We start from the raw sequence: 18299 nt of genomic DNA on the forward strand, positions 1-18299 counted from the left end.
CTGAAGGTCTAAAAAGCAAAGACAAAAATCTTTCCAAGATTGACCAAAATGTCTAGTGAAGAACTGATTATTTTTAACATGTTGCAGTTTTATTAGACAGATGAATAGATTCCATATCTTTAAAAAACCTTAACATTTGCAGCCAATTTTTCAAGACATTAATTTCTAAACATGAGATGAAAGGAAAAGAAATCAAAATGCTTAATAACATTTCCAACTTCTTAAAGGCTTGGAGGAACTCTAAACCTTTGGAAAAAGCTCCTTGAAAAATGATTTTCAGACCAGTTTTCCCTACCGAGGAGGAAGGAACATTTATCAAGTATATTTTAGCTTCAATTTTCACAAAAGCTAGTTTGCTGATGGGGTGGATAATAGAAGTGAAGATTTATGTTGCATTAACAGGTATGGTAAATCCTCATTATATCAAAACACAGGGGATGAACAGAGAAAAAAAATCCGACTGAATTAAACTGACTTTGCATTATCAAAATCTTTATCAGAAAGTGGGTAGAGCCTCCCAGTTAGCTGGGGGAAATATACAATGGTTGTTTCTCATCAAAAAATAAGTAGCTCCTGGTAATAGGGGTTTGACTAAGAAGAAAAGGAAATTAGTAGTGAGATTAACATTTACTAAATTCTAGTAGATGCCAAGTGCTGTGCTTGATGCTTTTCTGTGGGTTATCTCACTAAAATGCTCTGCAGTGTTAGGGAACAATAAGGAGCAGCCTGATATCATTTGGATTTTAGTTCTCAGAACTTTTATTCTACATTTCCAAGTCAGGATAATTTAAACATCCCTCTTCCTATGCTAAGGAAACTGCATGTCAACTTTGACAGTGAAAGATTTATGTTCACCTCCAGATTAGTTACAACCTAACTTCCTCAAAAATTCCAAGGATATTACAAACACTATAGATGAGATGAGTGGATAAAATTCATGCCACTTCTACAGTGAATGGTATAGCTAGGTCCTCTATCTAAAAGAGAAAGTGAGAGGGGTGAATGACCATGAAGAGGTGTGAATGGATAGAAACAAAGGCCAAAACTCTGACATAATGCCAAAACAAGTTTCCTTTTTTGTTGTTTTTTCTCTTGTTCTTAACATTGATAACACTCATCTGATTCAGTAGGCATTCAGTAAGTGACCGTGACTAGGAGACACTTTCAGGGGAGAAACAAAACTATAGCTTTCAGTTTACCAAAGTTACTTCCATCCAAGTATGGTCCAGGAATACTCCTCCTTAGTGTCTTAGGTTGGATGGATGTGAATACATCCAGGTTAGTTTACGTAAGAGCTTATATAATTAGACATTAAGTACTATATTCTGGCTTCCAGAGTTCCAATATCCTGAATTATTTCAAGCCTATGAGACTGAGAAAAGCAGAGGATAAATTGGGTTTTGAGAGCATTTAGATGGAAATTGGAGGAAAACAGCAACTTAAACAATGGCAATATTCAACCACAACATATGATTCTGTGTAATTACTAATTATTAGTCTTTTCTTAGCTGTCTGATTTGGTACACTGAAGTCGGTCTGAATAAAGACTTTTGGACACATACATATTAAAAAGTTTATAGATGACCTAAACCACCATCTCCTTCTTATGGAACTCAAAAATAAGTCAATATTATAGACCACAAGACAAGGTAGCAAAGGTTAATTTTGTAAAATATCTATTACATGATTGTAACATTTTTTTTCATTTCCTTTTGGAGCCTCTGTTTTGCTGCTCCCCTGATTATAAAATTGATCTGAATTAATGAATAATCCAGCACCGCACCCAAGATATTCCAGATGTAATTTGCTATTTATTCATTACTTTAAGGGTGTCTCAGAAATCTGAATGGAAATCACCTACCCGACCAACTTCGGCAAACTGTCCTAGTTCCTCTAGCTGTTTCATGAATGACTTTTCAAGCTAATCTAGTCAAATGAGTCAAAAATCATTGCTTGTATCTCCAAGTCCGTAAAAATATATTTTGCAAATGCATTATGGCACAAGAAAGCAGACCATTTTGAGGAAGGAAATCAATCAGAAAAACTTCCTGCGGGTAATCTCATTAAATAGTTCCACTACGCCTTCAAGATATTCTTCAAAATCTTTATTATGACTTAAAGGACCCTTCAAGGATCTGGTGACCATGGAGCCCTCCAGACTTATTTCTTGCCTCTCCTGTACCCTGGTGTTCTAATTAAATGACTAGCAGTTTCCCAATATAGCTTGTTCTTTTCCAGAGACTTAGTATAAGCTAAAGTCTCTGCCTAGAATAGTAATTTCCAATAAAAATATAATGCACCATATGTAACTTTTAAATTTTCTGAGGCACATTTTAAAAAGTAAAAAAAACAAATTTAATTTTAATAATATATTTTACTTGGCTCAGCATAGCCAAAATATTATTGTTTCAACTTGTCATTGATGTAAAAAATATTAATGAAGTATTTTACACTCTTTTTTTTTTTTGTACTGTCTTCAAAATTCAATCACACTCATAGTGCATCTAAATTTGGGACTAGCTGAATTAGCCTCATGGCTAATGGCTCCCACACTGGACAACACAGGTGAAAAAACCTTTGCCCTTTCCTCCCTTTAGGTTTCAAATCAATCTCGCCCTCCAGGGATACCCTCCCTCGTTCCCAGGGCTGGTTGCCGACCCATTTGCCACTGCAGTACCTTAGGCGCATCCTCTGCAATAGCAATTAACACACCCTATTGCCTCTTCATGTATCTTTACCAGCCAGTGGACTTGAACTCCCTGGATGTGGGGACTAGGTCTTACCTAATTTTAGAACCCAGGCACCTAACAAATGTCTCTCATACACTCATGTGTTTTCACTTATTTTAAGCAAAAACAGCATCTAATAGTCCAAGTGGGAATTGGTTTAATAGTTAAGTCCCAAATCTTTATACTAAGCTCTTACTACCTATGGGTCACTGTGTTAGTAAACAATCTCTATGTCCTAGTTTTCTTTTTTAATCTGCTTTTTTAAAAAAAATAAACATCTCAAAGCCAAAATTCTCACAAACGTCTAGTTAATTATGATGACTTAATATAAGCCAAGTTGACATTTGCACTATAATTGCTGTCTTTCAAAGGGAACTGATACAGACTGTCTTAGTCAAAGAATTAACCAAGGAACTGGTCAATATTTGTGACACAGGGAAAGGCAGGGTGGTAGGGTGGTATCTGCTTCCAGACTGAGGCTAGTGGCCTCAAGAGTGCTTTTGGCTCAGGCATCTATGGAATATAGACCATCACACTCTTTGATCTATTTGTAAAGAACCAAACTAGCAAAAATGACCCCTCCCTCCCTTTCTTCACCCTAGTAAGTATCTGGCACTAAATTATCTTTGGAAGAATAGAATAAGCACATGTCATTTATCTACATCTATCTACATAGCTTTGGATACAGCTGTGTTATATTTTGCACAAATGAGCAAATATATGATAAAACAATTTCTCTCTTTAGTGTCATTCTTTTGGGAAGAAACATGAAGAGTTTTATCAAATACGAATATGAAAACATTGAAATAACTATTTACCTTCATGCTTACTCAACATGACTCTCTTTGGTATATATTAACTGTACCGTGCCACACTACAAGGCTTTGTAAACTATATGGCACTCTATAAATGTGAATTATTATAATTATTGAACAGGCTATTAATTAAAAACATCTAAGTTAGAAAATTGAATTTTTAATTTTCATTAGTCTTCTTAAGTGTTAACTAATGATACTCTGGCAGATGTTAATATCACAGCTCATTTGAAAGTTGAGAAAAATGAGGGAAAGTGTTATAATTTTCACAAGGCCTTTAATTTGGTCTTAGGTAGATTCGAAGTTAAATGGCAGCAAAGCCCTAGATCGTTAGCCTACGTATTCAATTGCTTCTCCCTTCTTTTTCCTTGAGTGCCTGAGTTAACAAACCTCTCAGTTAACCTTTTTCCTCCAGTTGATAACTGTTGGCCAACGCTCGATTTGGACTCTATTAGTCAGCTCTTCCAGGTAGGTTTTTCAAGATTTTGTTGATGGTTGTGGGTTGTTTTAAAGGTACCATATCCATCTAACATTTACAGCTAAAAACCATTTCCCCTAAGCCCTGGTTAGCTTGTATGCAAGATGTGTCAAAGGTTGATCTTCATTGAAATGACGTTTAGCAGCTAACAGACAGGCAGCTGCAATGAATGAAAACAGTGCCATTTCCAATGGATATGCCATGGCTCCCTAAAGCACCATGTTGGGAAAGCCCTCAAGGCTCTATTGGGGCTCAGTGGGAAAGATTTCCTTAATCAATTAGGAATATCTGCCTTGAACAAGTACTGGATGCTGACAATTGGAGGACCTCCTTTTTGCCTTCTAAGGTCTGACCAACGGAGAACGAACTAGATGCACATAACCTAGACCCTAACCCCAAAGGGTCAGTACTGTGTATATGTCAAGCGAATGTAATACCCTGCAGTACGTGGTGCTGAAATCCATAATAGGTTATTGAAAAGCAGTTCATAAGAAATATGGATGTGTTAGTTGTTGACCTGGCACAAGGAAGAAATGATGACTTTCTTAGTAAATCTTTCTCTACCACTGCCTTTAAATCTAACTCAATCCAACTCTCACGTCTGCCAAAAAGACGAAAACTGAAACCAAATAGTGATATCTCTTCATTTTCCACTCAGAGAAAAAAAAGCAGCAGAGAACAATACAAAGAACTCATCCTCTGGCTTGATGCGACCAGTATCTGACTGGACAAATCTCTCCTTCCTCCATTTTTAGAAACAAAGGTCGAAAACAGTAATGAGCTTCAAGATGAATGAGAAACAGGTAGTATGGAGGAGAAATACACTGACCTAACGTTTTGCTTTCCAATAGTCTGTGTTAAGAGGGACTGAGGACTCACTGATGCTTTAAAGCCAAAAGGCTGAGTATTGCATATTCTAACAAGAGTCTTTCCCTTATTTTCTAATCTATGCCCACCCCCACGAAAAGAAAAGACAGGAGAAAAAAAGAAAAGAAACCCTCCTGTAAAATGAAAGTAAGCTCCAAGCTGCTTACAATTGCCTTCTGCCTTTGCCTCTCTCTCTGTTTGGCCCTTTCAGACTCCCGTTTCTCATACTCTCTGCGGTATTCTTCCCTCTTCAGCCTCTCGTGCTGATACTCTTCGTAGCTGTCATACCTGAGAAACATAACTTCATCATTAAGGCAACCACCTCCAATCGCATGAGCAAAATTAATCGGAAATTGGGGAGGGGGCGGGGTTTTAGAAAACATCTTGTCATCTACGGGAGGAGATGAGAGGCGCGGAGGGAAAAGGACGTGTGTCATTACCTGGGCCGCCGGCCGTAGGGCGATCTTGAACGTGATCTCGCGCACAGGGGAGAATTTCGGTGCGCGCGGTGTCTGCAGTGGCCTGACTCATAGTAGTAGCAAGATCTGGGAGAGAGGAGGAAAAACAGAAGGGCATTTGCAACTGCCAGTGAACCCCAGTTTATCGGCATGACTGAACAGCCCCTGGAATTCCGCATTACATAAACCGGCTTTCAGTTCCCAGCTACTTGTGAGATTTCCCAGTGACAGTTTGTGATCATCTAGTCAGCTTAGAGGTCTGGAGTGACGTGTTCTCTTGCAGCGTCTCTTATTGATGTGAATGCCGAACGCCGGCCTGGTACACTGTCAGCTTTATCTTGCATGGATCTCACCTATCCTGGCACAAGGCAGCTCTCCAGGTAATGGAAAAAGGTAGATGAGCAAGTTTCTTACAAATTGCTCTCTCAGATCTGACTGGCTCAAGGCACTGTGTTCAAGAATGACAGATTTAAGAGAAGATGGGGAGGAATGTATGGGTAACGACAATCTCCTTAGTTCCTGTGGCACTGGGAATGGATGGTGAGGGGCTGGGCTGCCTGTGGGTTTTGAATGCATTTTTTTGCCTTTGTTTTTTTTTTCACTTCCTGGGGACGCCTTAGGCTTTGGGTGGGTTTTGACAAGGTTTACCTTGAAGAGGATCTACTGCCTGGGGACCTTGATCTTGACCTGGAATATGGTGATCGAGAACACGACCTATGTCGAGAAAAGGACCGTGAACGAGAGCGCATCCTTTGGGGTCTTTGAGAAAATAAGGATTTGGGTGGTGACACGGAATCTCTACATGGAGAGTTAAAAGAAGAACAAGAAGGCGACACATGGAACAATGAATAGGACTGCGTGCCATCCCAAGGGGACTTCAGTTTATCACTTTCATCCTCGCTGTCATCAAACAGGCCATCCATGGCTAGTCCTGAATTTATAAACATAGGTAGTTTGGAGAATTGTTCATTACTGAAATCACTGTCCCTCAGTTCACTGGTCTTGTCTGCTTCGTCGTCAAAAACAGCTTGACTGGGATGACCGAAGTGCTTGTTCAGCTCAGCTCGGATTTCCTGGTCTTGGAGCTGTTTTCTGGTGCTGCCGGGAGAGACCTGCCTGCTCACCCCCGAGGCCTCTCTCAGGTAGCACTGGTCTGAATCTGTGGAAGAGCGCATCTGCCCCTGCCAGTTGGAGGAGGCATCTTTATATTCTAGTTGTCTGGAGTCGTGGAGCTCCTGTGATATATTAATGAGTATTTCCGTTTTGGAATTAATTGACTGACAATAGTCATGGTCACCAAACAGCCGCAGACTGGGCCGCTTGGCCTTCCTTTCCTCGTGTCCACTGGTGAGCACGGAGGTCTTGCTGAGCTGTGCGTACAACTCAGACTGCTCGGGCCCTTTCCTGGTGGAGTTATTGTCTTGGATACCGGAAGACTCACTGTACCGGGCCTTCTTTGATGGCGGAGGTACCACAGTCTTGCAAGAGGGCTTCAGCTTTGGAGAAGCCCTAAAAGGGTTATCTTGGTTGCCTTTATGAGGAGGAGTTGTGGGTGGAGTTAGGCCTAAGATAATAAAAGAAAAAAAAAAGGGGAGGGGAGAGAGAGAAAGAAAAGAGACAGAGATATGTTGTTAAATGCCAGGATATGCTTTCCTAACTTTTCCAAGATTTCAGACAATGGTTAAAACTCAGTGAAAAGGAAGGAAACTAAATTCATGATAAGACCGGAAAAAGTGACTCTGTCTCCCGAAGCCTCTGTCACCAAGAAAAGATGGATCTACGATATGAGGCTGTGGTGAAAGCCATGATATTTTGTATTTCAAACGCCAATGCTAACCGATCCTGCTTCCCAGGAAACATGAGCACGTCACCACCAGGCATTACAAAAGCTCAGATTTACAGGGGCTTCTCACAGTCTTGGTTGTGGAAAATTAACACGGTAGGGACACAGGGAAATCATAGAAGACCTTTGGTGGCATTTGTCTGCAAAGAATGCTGGGGAGGATGCATGTAGGTCAGGAATTTTTGTAAAATCAAGGATATCTACCCACGGAGCCAAAGAATTAGGCAACTTTAAAAAAAAAGAAAAGAAAAGAAAAGATGGGATGACAGCAACTGGGGGGGAGGGTGGGAATGACATTGGCAACATCAAAGTAAGTTCAGTAAAATGCAGCCGGCTAACGCAGGGTACCAGACAACTCTACAACATGACGGCAATGATTCTCTGTCTCCACAGTTCATTAACTTTGTAAACCATGGCTAAGGTAGGTATAGTACATTCTTGTAAGCATAATTAATACATTCTGTCAAAAATATGGTTCTGCAACAGAAACTTAAGTGAACAGTAACACTAAATATTGCGGTACCAGCACACCATTTTATCTGGAGCACCACATCAGGGCGGGTTAGGAGGCTGAAGGATTGAAACGAATCCAAGCTTCGGCAACTAACTAATTGAAAAAATGAAAAAAAAAAGAAAGGAAGAAGAGGGGGAATCTGTCAGTTGTTGCCTTTTGTGCTTTTCTACAGAGGGCAGAAAATTCCATCACAAGTCATTGTGGGAGAGCGTGTGAAGGCTAGTTATCTCTGTTCAGTTTCACCCCTAAGTCCTCCTCAGCCCTTTATGCCAAGGAAGAAGAATTGTGGAAAAGCTCCAGAGTCGACGGAACTTTGAAGAAGGGCAGGCTGGAGTTCAAATGACTTTATGCTTACAAGGGAACATTTTAGTTTACAATACACTTTTTATTTAGGAGGACGGGAGGATGCTATTCAGCAAAAAAGAACTTAAGTCCACAAGAAGCCTGGGGTTGGACTTAAGGCGACTGCATGCTTCAAGGAAAATTCTACCTTGACACACACACATACATACACACACATAACCAAGTAGGGCACAGAACGCTACATGAAGTTTTGGTATGAACAGGAAGACACTGCCTCTCTCCCCTACTTGACAATAAAGAGATAGAAGAAATTAATATTTTCCTTAAAATGAAATATCTTGCACCAATATTTGGCAACTTTTATTATACGTAGCTAATTCTCCCTAAAGGAGGGAAGGAAACGTACAAGAATGCAAAAAGGTTTGACTTTGGACATCTATCCCAGAAAAGTTCAGAAAGACAGGGAAATGCAAACACAAAGAGAAGGAGACACTGCTCTCCCTTCGTGACACATCTGAGTCTCAGAAAAGCTTCCCTTTATCAGCAGCCTACTGTACGCCTGCCCTCCATTCTTTGCTTGAAGATAATAGGGAGGTGACATTACTGAAGGAATCATCTATGTCACTGAAGTTCACTCTCCTTGTGTTCCCTCTTTCATAGACAAGTATATCTTTTACTCACTCTAAGAAATTCCTATATGGCCAATTTTCTCTCCTCCTTCCCTCCTTCCCCTCCTCCGTCTCTTCCTATTCCTCCCATTTCCCCCTCCATCTCCTTCTCCCCTTCCTTTTCGTGCTTTCTTTCTTACCCTGTCTATCTTTCTGTTTGTCCATCTCTCTCTCTGCTTGTTTCCTCTACCCTTTGCACTGCCCCATTCATACACACTGATTTCAACCACATGCTACCTTCAATTACTGCTACAACAAATGTAAAGATACCAACTCCCAGCAAAGAAATGACAAGATCTCAAATATTTCTCACAGGAAGCTAAGATGCTCAAAGAAATCATGATGAATAATCTCTCTTTGCTGAGTAAATAACAGTCAAATATTCCAAATGAGATAGCCCTTGAATTGGGGGAAATGACATTCAACATCCTCAAATACAACTTCATAGATCTTTTCATGATACTCTGAATGGGGGTAATTTTTACTTTTCCAATAATTCACTGCCAGGATCACTCACTTACCAGATATTGCTATATTTTCACGCTTATCTTTTTGAATGTGAATTACATCTTGTCTCTCCAGACAGATGAGAAGCTCTCAGTGGAATATTGCTCGGGCTTATTTTTGCAAAATGTTTCACTCATTTTTATTTTTCTAGATCCTCCTTTACTAGTAGGTGTCCCATTTCAGTGGCCCACGGATCACTTGGGAAGCTGGTCAAATATTTTTAATGACACGGTTCATAGACCACTTATGGAGAGCCACTATCCCGCCGTGTCTATGTGGCACCTTGCCTTGATCTCAGGTAGATATATTTTGACTGACATTCTAGACTTATAAAAAGAAACCTTAAACTTCAGAAACACCAAATTAGGCCACTATTAAAGAGAGACTAGTTCTAAAAATAGCTCAGCTATCTAGGGATTTTAAATATAGAAATTCTTTTTCGTCTTGAACATTTGAAACCCTTGTCCTAGTACCTAAGCTCATTATCGCTTAAATAACCGATTCTCAAGTTGCTCTTGGGAGCGCTAACACATGATTAGAGTTTCTTGGCGTTGAAAACAAAGCCTTTTACTTCCTTTTCATTTTAGATGGCCTGTGGCAATTAAACAGACTTTCACTCAGCACCTACTGTGTGCTGAATATTCCACCAAATGCTGGCATTTCAGGGATTCAGCCCCCAGGACTTCATAAAGAGATCATTCTTTAAAATCTGCAGTGAGTACAGATTTTCTTGTGTATCTGCTTAAAACTTACAGAAACACCCTGAGATAACCAGATATACCCTGTGAGTGAAAATATCAGGGCTAGAAATTTCGGACGGCCCTGCTCATTAAATAATACTCTCTTAGTAGATGGAAGTTATTTTAGGATTAGTGAGTCGGTGGGCAGGGAAAAATAATTCAGATCATTCCCTAACCTTTTGACTATTTACTGAAACTTCTTCAATCTGAGGAGAATACCCCAGAGCAAGACTGAGACATCTTAAGGAGCACGAGACTGCGTGTCACCAGTGCCTCATTGAAAATCTATTTCCAGATAGGGTTGAGATCCAGAGTAAAACAAAACAAAGCAAAACAAAAGTATAAGAAGCGGGGCTTCCCTGGTGGCGCAGTGGTTGAGAGTCCGCCTGCTGATGCAGGGGACACGGGTTCGTGCCCCGGTCCGGGAAGATCCCACATGCCGCGGAGTGGCTGGGCCCATGAGCCATGGCCGCTGAGCCTGTGCTCTGCAACGGGAGAGGCCAAAACATTGAGAGGCCCGCGTACCGCAAAAAAATAAAATAATAAATAAATAAATAAAAGTGTAAGAAGCTTTTTTTTTTTTTCCTTTTCTTGTAACGTGATGTCCAGCTTTTAGGAGTTGTGCCCGGGACAGGGAACCCTTTGCTGCACCTGAACTAATTAGATTTCTCTAACCCCATCTCCTCCACCCAGAATGTTTTCCCCTGCGGTAGAAGGGCAGTCAATAATCAATTCCTCAACCCCACTACCTTTGTCATCTTCCCATTAATTGCCGGACTCTCAATTTCAGCCCACAAGCCTAAATCAACCGGGCTAATGCCTCCCATAACCTCCGGATTATTTCCTGTGTGTTGATTTTCTGGGGAATGTGTACATTTTGGTGTTGACAGTACAAGGTATATTCCATGCTCTCTCTTGAACTTAGCAGGTTTTGACAGATTTATGTGAGGACAGATGGCCATTACAGGCTGAAGGCTGACAAGAGGCAGTTCAGAACATTGTTAACACACTTGCACAAACTCTCAGCAGTGCAGCACTGTGCAGAATGTAATTCAGACTATAGCTTTTTTATTGCTGCCTATTTTCTTTTGTCAGAAGAGCCTGCTGTGCAGAGCAACAAATGGCTGCTATTACCCAGAATGTAATGGGTGTCAGACAAATCACGTAACACAAACAATCAAGAGTATGTAGGTCATATTTCAACGGAGCACAACCTTAGCAATATTTATGATTACTGCATTGAAATGTGCTCTATAATAAACAAGTACCTCTACATCACTCACACTTCTGCACTTCTGCACAGCAAATCTGAGGGAAGTGGTACACACTCTCCCACACTCTCCAGTTATCTTTTTAAACAGCCCTTTAAAAAAAAAAAGTCAGAGACAAGTTTGGTTTGGTTTTGTGTTTCATCATGTGCTATAAAACGATCTCCTTTGAGGAGTTCTCTTTTGGGTTGGTGTGTTTAATTGAATGACTGATAAATGGCAAGTCTTCTGCTCTGTATTCTGTGCTCCACTATCCAGCCAATGACTTCAGCAAGATCTTTCTTAATAGTTTACACAGTTTTACAGTTTACATTTCACACAACCTCCTGCTAAATCTGTGACTCGCTTTGGAGTTTGACAGTGGGATTTTTCTTATGTCAAATGCCAGTTCTAAGATTTCTCAAGGAAAGACACCAAGAAGATGATTTTCTAATTTGCTTAAAAACTCACCAAAGAAGGAGGACTGGGCAAAGAGAGGAGAGTAACTTGAGTTCTACTAACATATTTTTGGCCTCAAGAACTTGGAGTGGGTGTCAAGGGAGCATAGGAAGGACTGATACTCAATCAGTATGAACTGTTACTGCTATCATTGTTAAAATATTTTGTTGATAAAAGCTCCTCCAGTGCTCTCTCTTCACCCCTAACTTCCCCAGGACTCACTGGATCTCCACAAAAGGCAGCAACCAAAGTGTTAACCCCTGACACAGAAGGGCCTCCCACACCTCGCTCTGGTACCCAGGCTGGCATGTCCCCTCTGACTGATGGAGCCCCCACCTTTCCTGCTTTTTAAGGATTTCCTGTATCAGCTCTGAGAACTGGGGAACAAACTCACCGCACAGAAAAGCTTCAGAACATTCCTATGACATGTGTCTAGTGCCCCAACTCTTGCTCATGGAAGATGAAGCTGTTATTCACTGGCCCTCGGGCATTTTCCCACAGAGCTGGGGCAGGAGAGGGGGTCCGGGTCAGGGAGGGAGGAGTCTGGCTTTCCAGGTGTCTCCCACCAAACCCCTGAAGTTGATATGGGAGAGAAAATTGCTTTGCTATCCTTGGCTTGCAAGACATTGGATAGTACCATTTCCAGAAAAGAAAACTGAGGTGTTTTTCAGACGCTGAGTCAAGAAGAATGAGATTAAAAATAGAAAATGAGGGATATGAAATATGGAAGAAATATGGAAGAAATTCCTGTCAGGACGAGTTGCAAAACACTGGAGTGGGCTGTAAAGAGAATTTGCTGGGTCTCCCTTTCTTGGCTTCTTCAGCCACAGGAATGGATTATATGACCTGTCAAAATCACTTTCTAGTTCTCTGTCGCTGTGGCTTTCTGTTAAAACTACCAACTACTATTCCTATTTTGCTTTGGTCTATTTCCCCACGGGTAAGTCACATACAAAAGATGTATATACCAAAAGGGTACAGCAAATTTATGCTGTTTGTCCATATACCATCCAGCGAAATCAGCTTTGAAATGGGAAGTCCAAAAATGACAATACAAGACTCCACATAAAAGAATAAGAAATTACTCAGTGATGGGTTAAAGAGCTGGGTTTTTTAAATGCAAGTCTACTGAAGTGCAATTTCAATAACTGCCGATTTAAACCAAATCCACCATCATGAAAACCATGGGGAAAATGTACATATCGATGGAGGAAAGCATTGCTAAGACCTCGTGAGTTAGGGTGATGAGAGCGCTGATGATTTTGTCCTTATTTTCCTAATTAGTTATATTTATTCGTATTACTTTTACAGTAATAAATATAAAACATTTATATATACATGTGTGTGTATATATATATATATATACACACACATATACATATATATGTATGTACATGTAAATAAATATATATAAATAAAAGTTTGGGGGTTCCTAATCAAATTCCTTCATGTCCTGTGGTTAAAACCATCACCTTGTTGAGCTGACATTGCTTTGCCATTCCCACTTCAGAAGCAAAAAGGCTAGCACTCGGAACATCTCCATATGCAATGGATTGAAATGCCTTCTGCCAAAAGAGCATTCTCTTTTCTCTCACCTTGCTTTACTAACAGCTATTTTGGAATCAAATTAGTTTTTACACCTGTAAAAGAGAAGCTTTTTTTTTATCAGCCAAAATGAGCTACTTTAGGACAATCACAAAGTCAGACCAGCTGGTGATACTTAATAAAGCAAACTTCCTATCTCATCCCTCCTGTTTCCCAAAGACTCTGCAGATGGGGCAGAGGGATTATTCTTGAGGCCTTAGAATTTTGTTGACTCTTTACGTTTTCACTTAAATGTTTGGAAATTTTCACTAAACTTTGTAAAATTAAATAAGAAGACACCACAAAGTCCTGGGCAACAGCTCGATCCATGTCCTCTGTTGCAGCCAAAGGCATTAAGCATGTATACGAAGGATCAGCAAATCAACAACCTGAATGCTGTTTGCACCCTGTCCACCCTTCTGCTGCACTGACGGCAGACATTACTAACTGATCATGACATTCCCACTGAGTACAGACTTGGCCTTAGCATCCTTCTCAACACAATGCTTCTGGCAGCCAATACCAATCAATGACACTTGGCAAGTGAAATAAAACCTATTTAACATAACAGATGTCCACTACTATCTTTAAAATTCAGGCATCAGGAAAGAGACATAATCTCTAGTTAGACCGACTCGCTTTGAACCCAGGGTCCACCACAGACCTAGAATCGACATATAGCTTTTTCCTTCACAATTAAATGGACAGACAGTCAAAAAATAATACATGTGGGGCTTCCCTGGTGGCGCAGTGGTTGAGAGTTCGCCTGCCGATGCAGGGGAAGCGGGTTCGTGCCCCGGTCCGGGAAGATCCCACATGCCGCAGAACGGCTGCGCACGGGAGCCATGGCCACTGAGCCTGCGCGTCCGGAGCCTGAGGCCCGCGTACCGCAAAAAAAAAATAAAAATAAAATTAAATAAAAATAATACATGTGAAGTGCCTATTAGTGAATGTCTAGCCTCTAGGATTTGTAGTAACAGCAGAAGTACCTGTTGTTGAGAGAATGAATGCCCAAGGGGAGATTTTTCTACCTTGATTTAGTAAATCCCAGCCCCACACCAAAAGCAGTATATGTTCAATTTCATGGGGAATTAGGGGAATTTTACCACAAAAGAGAATACATAACTTCATATATGAGAGTGCTAAAGAAGAGCTAGCACAAAGGCCAATAAAAGGCACCAGGTAAAAGGTAGTCAAAAGTTGAAAAGGTGAGCAGGAACGTACAATGACCTCCAGAAATGAACTTAACGTAGAATTAGTAATTAAATAGCTAATAGTTATTGAACACATATGCTGTCACTGGACTAAGCTTTTTTCATGTTTGATATCATTTAATCCTCACAGTGACTCAATGAGATGCAGGTACTGTGATCAGCTTCATTTGATACATAAGCTTCCTGAGTCTTACAGAATTTAATTAAATTGACCAAAGGCCTTACAGCTAGATGGGGGTAGACCCAGAATTTAAACTTGGGTTTGTCCAATATCAGAGCCAAGGTTTTTCTCAGCTTCACTAAACTGTGCTGTCTGTTTTTTAAAAAATCATAATAGACTACTTTCATTTGGAGATTTGCAGCTTTTAAAGTATCTTAGTTCAGGTAGTATCACACGAAATTGCCAATTTTTTGGGGATGTCAAAAATGTTGAATACTGGCAATTTTATGTTTCAATTTACAATACAGTATCTTCTGCTCCATCAATATCTTCTCTCCTTTCCACCCACACACTTAAAAATCAGATGCAAATATTTTTCTCCCTTAAGGCACCCCAAGTCAGTGGAGCGCTCAATTTCCTCCAAACTCCTTTCCACAGATCAACTCTGTCACTCACTGCCTAATGGTATTGCCTTAGTGCTTCCTTCAGTCCTGAACTGTCTCTACAATTCTTTTCAATCTTTTGCACAATCATGGTATTTAACTTGAAGCCATGTTACAGGGTTCCCTATGAAAGCTTATTTTCTCCCTTTGGTGATTCTCCTGAGGTACAATCAGTGTTTGTCATATCCTCCAAACGCTACTACACAACAAATTTTACTGAAGACGTTTAGTGGGGATGGAGGTCATGAACATTACACATTGTCTAGCACTTCAAACACACAATAGCTTTATCAAAAAAAAAAAAAACCCTCTTCTCCCCCAATCTCCTCCTCCCTATACCATCCTCCGAGCAGGTTTCAAACTTCTCCTTCTAGCCACCTTCTACAGCCTCCAAGTTCTTCTTCATCCCTTGATTTTCCTGTAGCTCGAATTCCCTTCTTGCATGTAATGCAATTTGGCCATACATCAGCTTGTGTAATGTGTATCTGCACTCATTACCACCATGCTCAACAAATGAAAAACAACCTCTGGGCCCACCTTCTTTTGAAAGTAGCAAAACATTATAAACAGTAAATAATATTTTCCCTTCATGCTACTTGGACAATATGTGTTATTTTCCCAACTGACTATAAGCCTACATCTTAAAAACAAGAATATTTATTTAGCACCTACTATGAGCCAAGTACAATAGTCCATGCTTTGCATGGATTAGTCTCTATGTCTTTTTTTTTTTTTTTTTTTGCGGTACGCGGGCCTCTCACTGTTGTGGCCTCTCCCGTTGCAGAGCACAGGCTCCGGACGCACAGGCTCAGCGGCCATGGCTCACGGGCCCAGCTGCTCCGCAGCATGTGGGATCTTCCCAGACCGGGGCATGAACCCGTGTCCCCTGCATCGGCAGGCGGACTCTCAACCACTGCGCCACCAGGGAAGCCCAGTCTCTATGTCTTATGCTTGATAAATAGTCCCCAAGATCTACAGTGTTGCAAGCATAGAGCAGGTATTATATATGTTATATATGTTGGTAAATTGATTTCCATTGTACTCAATAATCTTTCAAAGCACTAATAAAAAGGAATTTAAACTAGTAAGATGAATTCTGGTTCACCAACAGAAATAAATCCACTGTATATATTTTTAGGATGCTAAGTATTTTTTTAAAAAGTATCTTCTATAAATTCTCAACAGTGTAGCCTACTAACCTTTCAAATGTATAACTAAATTATTTAAAATTAGGTCAGTAAGAGAAATAATCAAACTTCTGACAAGAAGAAAATAAAAATAAGTGCTTTTTTGTAACATCATAATCTTATGAGTACAAGGAATGCAATTTAAATGATGTTATACACATAAATAAGCAAAATATTTTAAAAACGAAGATACCCAATGCTAGCAAGGATGTAATAAAGCAAATATATCCACATAGTGATAATAGGACTATAAGTGGAAACACCTCTTTTGGAAAGCAATGGGGCAATATGTATCAGAAGCCCCCAAGATATTTATATCCTTATATTCATATTAATAACTACTAGTAATTCATTTTGAGAAAAATAAGATTTAAAAAATTTATGAACAAAGATTTCCACTGCAGTGCTATTTCAAAATGGTAACACTTTAAAACAACCTAAATGTGTAACAAAGAAGTATAATTAAATTTTGATACAGTTTGATGCACCTACTCAAACTAATGTTATACAGCACACTAAGAAAAGCCTGATAATAAAGGGTCTGTGATGATATAAAACTTCCTTATTAAAATGTTAACTGAAAAATCAGAATGCAAAATTATGTATATACAAAATGATCACAGATGTAAAAATATCCATAGAAAACAATTTAGAACTATACACAATTTTTCCACTAGTTTGTATTTTTGACATTTTTTATAGTAAGCTTATATTATTTATAATCAGAGAAAAATTAAAAAAATGTTTCTTTAATGGAAAGCTTGGTATCAGTATATACAGTGGAAGCTTTCTCAAACCTCTCTAAACCAAAGCAACTTACACCTACAGCCATCCTAAACACTCCTAGTTAATAGATTCCTTTCAGCTGGTTGTTACTATAGCCAAGGTAATGTATGTTCACAAATCCACTAATGTCCATTGTACTGGTGACTGAAATTATGTCAGATAATAAAATATTATATAACTGAATGAAATGTTAGTAAGAAAAGTTTTTTCTATTAAAAGACCCGATAAAGGTATATTACTAAAAGAAGGGCTGTCAACTTAGTTGTAGGTGGATGGTATGGGAAAACATAAGGAATTATTATGACTTATGTTAAAAAAATCATAAAAACCTAGAATGATTCTGCACTCAGACTCCCACACAAATACCCTTAATTATTTTCCTTCAAAAACCAAGAAATGAAACGCGAATACCATCTTTGATGCATTATTAGTGAAGTTTGTGCCAGAAAGATGAACGGATCCCTAGTTAGTACATTTAAGTTCAGTGCAAAGGTCTCTCTGTCTTATACCAAAAATTTTATATTTGAATGTGTAATTTGTATGTTTTAAGCAAAAGTAAAATGATTAAACTGTGTACACTTCAATCAACTTTTTAGATAAAACCACCAAATACTCACTCATTGGTCGGACAAGAAGGCCTCTACTGCACATAATACACGCACACAAAAGTTACTTATGATCACACGTGTAATTGTAATTTATTTAAGAAATGATGTTATATATATTCTTTATATGTGAATACATGTGTGTACATCTATTATTATATAACGATATATTTATACTTGTATACGCACATATAAAATATATATAAATACCATGAAATTAACTGCTCTACTGCTTGACCAAATCATGCAATCATGCAACAGACCTTTCATAAGGAAGTAAGTTAGCAAACTCAAAGGGTGAAATTAAACTTAGTAACAGTGTCCACGGTGTGTGTAGGCACCGTAGTTCTGGTTGAAAGCATTTGTTTAACTTACTGTTCCTTTACCCTTATCAGCAATGGCCAAAGCCTAGGAACTTCTTGTACAGACATCCTCAGATTCACTTTCTGGTGGGGTTCAAGTGCCTAAACCTAGGCACTTACTGCAAAGGCACCATTTGCAGCCAACTCAGAAGTCTGCCTAGGAACTCTGGATTTGTAAGTTTCTCAGGGGTTAGTTCAAGTTTTTAAAGCTTCTTCCTCTTCAGAATGTGAAGTAAGACTGGCCAAATAAATTAAGAAGTCCAAACGGTGAAGGAAATTGCTCTTGTTTAAAGTATATAAGAACATTTTGTTTTGGTGAATGGACATATT

General features: G+C 39.4%; 1 protein-coding gene across 5 annotated transcripts in view; it reads right to left on the reverse strand.

Annotated features, from left to right (window-relative positions):
- The window catches only part of PPARGC1A (PPARG coactivator 1 alpha), a 660339-nt gene that overhangs the window by 13765 nt on the left and 628275 nt on the right, over positions 1 to 18299 (reverse strand). For all 5 annotated transcript variants that reach the window (XM_060299209.1, XM_060299208.1, XM_060299211.1 and 2 more), the window contains 3 exons: positions 5996 to 6911; positions 5330 to 5434; positions 5057 to 5177 (listed from right to left, as the gene is read on the reverse strand). In XM_060299209.1, the coding sequence (XP_060155192.1) occupies positions 5057 to 5177; positions 5330 to 5434; positions 5996 to 6911 (1142 nt within the window). The remainder of the gene's footprint in view (positions 1 to 5056; positions 5178 to 5329; positions 5435 to 5995; positions 6912 to 18299) is intronic.

Source organism: Globicephala melas, chromosome 5, assembly GCF_963455315.2.
Source record: "Globicephala melas chromosome 5, mGloMel1.2, whole genome shotgun sequence".
NCBI lineage: Eukaryota > Metazoa > Chordata > Mammalia > Artiodactyla > Delphinidae > Globicephala > Globicephala melas.